Source organism: Glycine soja, chromosome 1 (genome assembly GCF_004193775.1).
Source record: "Glycine soja cultivar W05 chromosome 1, ASM419377v2, whole genome shotgun sequence".
NCBI classification, from domain to species: Eukaryota; Viridiplantae; Streptophyta; class Magnoliopsida; order Fabales; family Fabaceae; genus Glycine; species Glycine soja.
In genome coordinates this window covers 3034841-3040449 of record NC_041002.1, presented here as the reverse complement: position 1 = coordinate 3040449, position 5609 = coordinate 3034841, and the positions used below count along the sequence as shown (strand labels likewise).

Here is a 5609-nt window from a genome sequence, read left to right as displayed (position 1 = left end):
TAATAATAATAAAAAAGAAGGATGACAATAATCCCCCCTCTCGTGTCAAGGTACAATTTATACAGTTCACATATTGATTTAATCGTGTCAAATTGATGATGAAAGGGATTCCCTGCTAAGTTGCACATCAATCAACACGAATCAAGAATGTTTGGTTGTGTAGAAGAAAAAATAAAAAAGAGAAACAAATATTATATCTATATTATTTTTTAAGGATAATTAGTCATTTTCGTCTTTTAGTATGTAAAGTGTTGATAAATTTGTTCTTAAAAGATGAAAGTTTAAATTTTAATTCTTAAATTGAAAAATGTGTGACAAATTCATTCATCTGTTAACTTTTATCTGTTTTATTATTAATGAAATAACCCACTTGACATATTTAAGGTAAATTTATCGACGCTCTACACGTTAAAAGATGAAAATAATTATTTATCCAAAATATTCAGAATAATAAACATACTATACTTATTAATCAATATTATACTTATTATTATACTAATTTTCCTATTTTTTTAAGTTCTTATTCTAATATTATGCGTGTAATGATAAAAAAAGAAAAAAATATGAATATTAAATTAGATTTTAAGTAAATAATCATTTTTGTTGAATGTGTAAAAAACTGATAACTCATCTGTTTCCTAATATTGATTTCACTTTTGTAAATAAATTTATCTACACACTAAAAAATAAATATTTACCTTATTAAACATTTCTACTTAATAAGAAATTTTCTCTCTAACCAAATCATTCCTGAATTGTCGGTTAGAGAATAGAGGAGAAGTCCCCATCTGTCACCAAACTCACATCTGACACTAATGAGGTGGCACACAACCATTGGATAACATGGGATCTCTTCGTTCATTATCCTTTTACACTTTCTATATAAACCCCTTCATTCCCGTTTCCCTCTCAAAAACAGAAACACACAACACAAGACATTCATTCTTAATTTTTATCTTTATACTAATGTCATCAACAGGAGAAGCACCCATCCATGGGGACATCTTAGAGGCCATATTCTCGCACGTGCCACTCATCCACCTTGTGCCCGTCTCTCACGTGTCAAATTCCTGGAAGCGTGCGGTCTCCTCCTCCCTCGCTCACGTCAGACCCATCAAGCCATGGCTCATAGTCCTCACCCAGAGCCTCCGCCACTCGCACGTGACAACTCTCCACGCCTACGACCCCCGCTCGCACGTGTGGCTCCAAATAAAAAACACCGCACGTTCCCACGCTTCCCCCGTGCGATCCTCCCACTCGACGCTGTTCTACGCGCTCACCCCATCCGAGTTCAGCTTCTCCCTCGACGCGCTGCACCTGAAATGGCACTACGCGCCCTCCCCGCGCGTGTGGCGCACCAATCCCGTGGTTGCGCGCGTGGGATCGCGCGTGGTGGTGGCTGGCGGCGCGTGCGAGTTCGAGGACGATCCGCTCGCGGTGGAGATGTACGACGTAAATAGCCAAGCCTGGGAGGCGTGTCCCTCCATGCCGGCGCTGCTGAAAAGCTCGACGGCGTCCTCGTGGCTGTCGGTGGCAGTCGCCGGAGAAATCATGCACGTGACGGAGAAACACTCCGGAGTGACCTACTCGTTTGAAACTATTTCAAAAACGTGGAAAGGACCGTTTAGTTTGAGGCCTCATGAGAGTGTTTTCCACTGTGTCACCGGAACCCTAGGAGAGAGGTTGATGGTGGCGGGGCTGATAGGGAAAGTTGGGAACGTGAAAGGCGTGAAGCTGTGGGAGGTTCGGGTTCGGGGGGGATTAGGTTCGGGGATGGAGGAAGTGGGGGAGATGCCGAAGGAGATGGTTCGGAAGCTATTCAGTGGTTCGGAGTTAGGTTCGGTGGAGGTGACGTGGATTGGGGACTTTGTTTACGTGAGGAACACTTCCGAACCGGAGGAGCTGGTGTTGTGTGAAGTATTGAATCATTTGAATGGGGTTGGGTGCGAGTGGCGGAGTGTACGGAACGCCGCCGTTAGATGCGGTGCGAGGATGGTGTTTTGCGGCGGTAGTGTGTGCATGGAGGATCTGCAGAGGGCGGTGATGTCGGAGAATCCGACATTTTCCATGAAACATGTGTGAATTGATAATAAAAAAAAGTGTAACCAATGGGTTGCGATGAATAACCCTCGTGGTACTTTTTTGTTATTATTATTAAAAGAAATGCTTTTCTTTGTGGGATTGAGATGTATGGTATGATTGGAATAATTTTCGTTGCATTGGCAAACAAGCTTTTCGATTTTTTTTTAATACTTCTTCGGTCATAAAATAAGTCCTAATTTATTTGACATAAATAAAAATAATAAATATAAGAAAAAGAATAATAATTTTATATGATAAATATTATATCATTATTAATTTATTTATAGATTTATTATCTACTACTAATATTAATATTATGAGAAATATAAAAAAATTTAATTAATATTATAATAAGAAATCAAAATAAAAATTATTATGAAATAAATTATTTTCTACCATTATAATGAACTGAAGGTATAACTTTCTTGTTTGATTATTTACTATGCAAAATAGTTATAGTCGGAGGATTTGTCTTGTGTTTCTGAATGAGGATGTGAATGCATGGATATTTGACAAAGATAAAAATAGTGGATGATTACGTAAAAGGGAAAACAAATGAAAAATATTGTGTCAATGTGTTAGTAAGATTTAGATTAATTGATTAAATATAATGTGTGAATAAAAAAATGAGAAGTGCTGTGGGAAGAATATATCATATGAAGAGGAAAATCTGACGTGGAGTGGATATGTTTTGGCAGCTCTAGAGGTTATAAATTTGTAATGACAATGATAATGAAAGTGGGTCTATTGAAGCCTGGCAAGTGCACGGGAGGGTTTCTACTCTTATGAGAGGTATTTTTCTCCACTATAAGTTGTTTTTCTTGCTTCATATATAATAAGAGATTTTTCTTAATTCTGCCCTTCTTTTCTTTTTTAACCTTTATCTCCTCATCTCCTCTTTGATTCACCCCTTTATCTTAATTTACCTTTCTCTCATCCTTGTCCGGTCACCATTTATGTTTCCTTCTCTTCTCTAACAATCTATTTTCTCAGTTTATTTATGTAATTATTTTCTCAACCTCTTTCATTTCCCACCACATTTTACCTTTTTCAATGGATATTGTTAGAGCCCTTTTACTGTAATTGTAGACTACCACCAAAGGTCGATTTTAGGTCGTCATGTCTAAAGTTGCAATTAAGCGCAAGTAGATTCAAAAGGAATACAAAGAAAAAAAAATGATGAAGAAAAAAGGTCATAGTTCTATGTACTTCTTTATAATAAAAGGATGGGCCTTCTATATATGTTCTCTATTTTTGAGTAAGTGCAAGATTCCTACTTTGTTAGTTTGGAGGGTGTGTCTATCCTACGTTAGTTGATATTTTGTGTACTATTGTTAACATCATGTGTGTGCTTGAGCAAGTGCCCTAAGGCATTTTTCAATGAATTATCTATTCATCTATTGACAAAAAAAAAGTGTGCATCATTATTATAGGATACACAGATTAAAAAATCTATGTATATATCAATGTACAAAAGTTTAATCTATTACTATTAGAGGCCAAAATTTTATTATTTATTAATTGTGAGTTGTTTATCTTCTTCTTTGTTTACATAAATGATAAATTAAATAAATTAATATCATAAACCACCGTTGCCAAAATTACTGTGAAAGTTGAAACCCTCATTCATGTTTTTCAGGACTACGAACCTATACATGACTACACAGGTGTACCATGAAGTTCAAAAATTCACCTTATAACAATTATCTGAGGAAGATGAGGACATAAGTGTCCTACAATTTCATTAAAGAAGCATGGGCAATGCATATGATATGTTTTGTTTAACAAAACTAACACAATAAAGAAGAAAAGTTTAATCTATTACTATTAGAGGCCAAAATTTTATTATTTATTAATTGTGAGTTGTTTATCTTCTTCTTTGTTTACATAAATGATAAATTAAATAAATTAATATCATAAACCACCGTTGCCAAAATTACTGTGAAAGTTGAAACCCTCATTCATGTTTTTCAGGACTACGAACCTATACATGACTACACAAGTGTACCATGAAGTTCAAAAATTCACCTTATAACAATTATCTGAGGAAGATGAGGACATAAGTGTCCTACAATTTCATTAAAGAAGCATGGGCAATGCATATGATATGTTTTGTTTAACAAAACTAACACAATAAAGAAGAACTAGGGTGCAATTATAACAAAATTTTTATAACTAGGGGAGGTTTGTATAGGAGTAAACCAAGTAGGGGGTGTGCGTATAATAAGTCTTAAACCCAGGAGGTGTGATAAGGTAGCTATTTATGACAAATGTCTAAATTGTTATATTGCTAATGGAATTGTGGGAAATACTTTGTTGATTTCATTACTATTTATGGTGTTTACAATTGAGGAGAATTTGTCAATCATTGGCTAACAAAGAATGTAACAAAATGATAACAGAATGAGTGTGGAATATAATTTTGTTACAATTGATTTGTAGTGGTATAATTATCTAATGGCTTTATCTTCTTCTGCTCCAGCAACTACACGAAATCACTGAGGTATTGGGGCCTTGTGCGTGTTTTCTTGGGCCTAGTAGTGTCTAGGTTGCTAGTTGGGTTGCTTCTGGGAGAACAACCTTGTCCCCAAGGTTGTAGGAGCCCCAGAGCTCTTCCCAACGTTCCCACATGGTGCCCTCAGGTGGATGCCCAAACCATTGAACCAATGCCAGCTTGGTCAGGGGAGTGGTTGTTTTGTCCCATTTCCTGTCTAGAATCATCATGGTTATCGCAAGCTACAAGGGGTAGAGGTTGTTGATCAACTGCGGAGGGACCGCAATACGATATCCGCAACGACTCAAGATGAAGTTGTGGATACTTCCACTGTCCCCGAGAATTATTATGCGATGATGACGAATATGGTTGCATAAATAGAATGTTTCGGTCGTCGACATCCCCGAGAGAGCATTGAAGTTGATTTGAGGAAGTGGTGTTGTGTCGTCAACACAAGCTGGTGGCTTCACATTTGGGTGGTCCAAGTTCGAGGGTTCGTCGTTGTCGGTGATGAGAAGATGGAGGCGAGGCTTGCATTTGTGGCCTACGATCCACTTCTCGTCACATTGGTAACAGAGACCTTTGTCTCATTTAACCGCCATCTCCTCCAAGGTCAGTTGTTTGACTGTGAATTTAGGGTTGGGTGAGGTGGAAGCAACTGGTAGAGAAGATGAAGGGTGAACAAGGGTGCGAAAGTAACAGCAATGGTCCTATAATTTGTCTTCCCGAAGCTTGGCGAGAGCCACCGCCTAAGGCAAAGAAAGATGTTGGAACATCTGAACTTCCTAGCGCAGTTCCGGGTTGAGGCCGGAAACCAAGCAACTGAGGAGGAAAGAAGGGGCAAGGCCCACGATCCTGTTTGCGAGTCGCTTAAACTCGGTGAGGTATTCATTGATGGAGCCTCACTGAGTTAACTTAAACAGAGCACCTTGAGGGTCATCATAGTATGAAGGGGCGAAGCGTGATTCGAGCGCCTGAAGCATGGTGGGCCATAATGTGAGGAACCCATTCCTCAACATCCACTAGTACCAGG

The 5609-nt window shown here is 38.1% G+C and overlaps 1 protein-coding gene across 1 annotated transcript; it reads left to right on the top strand.

The window, feature by feature from the left end:
• Nucleotides 1-917: 917 nt before the first annotated feature.
• On the top strand, nt 918-2250 carry LOC114409738 (F-box/kelch-repeat protein At1g23390-like). Its single transcript, XM_028373317.1, has one exon. The coding sequence runs from the start codon at nt 967-969 to the stop codon at nt 2080-2082; it is 1116 nt and encodes a 371-aa protein (XP_028229118.1). The 5' UTR covers nt 918-966; the 3' UTR covers nt 2083-2250.
• The last annotated feature ends 3359 nt before the right edge of the window (nt 2251-5609 follow it).

Bases quoted from the DNA above. Each gene is read 5' to 3' on its own strand.
- LOC114409738 (XM_028373317.1), top strand. From the start codon at position 967: ATGTCATCAACAGGAGAAGCACCCATCCATGGGGACATCTTAGAGGCC.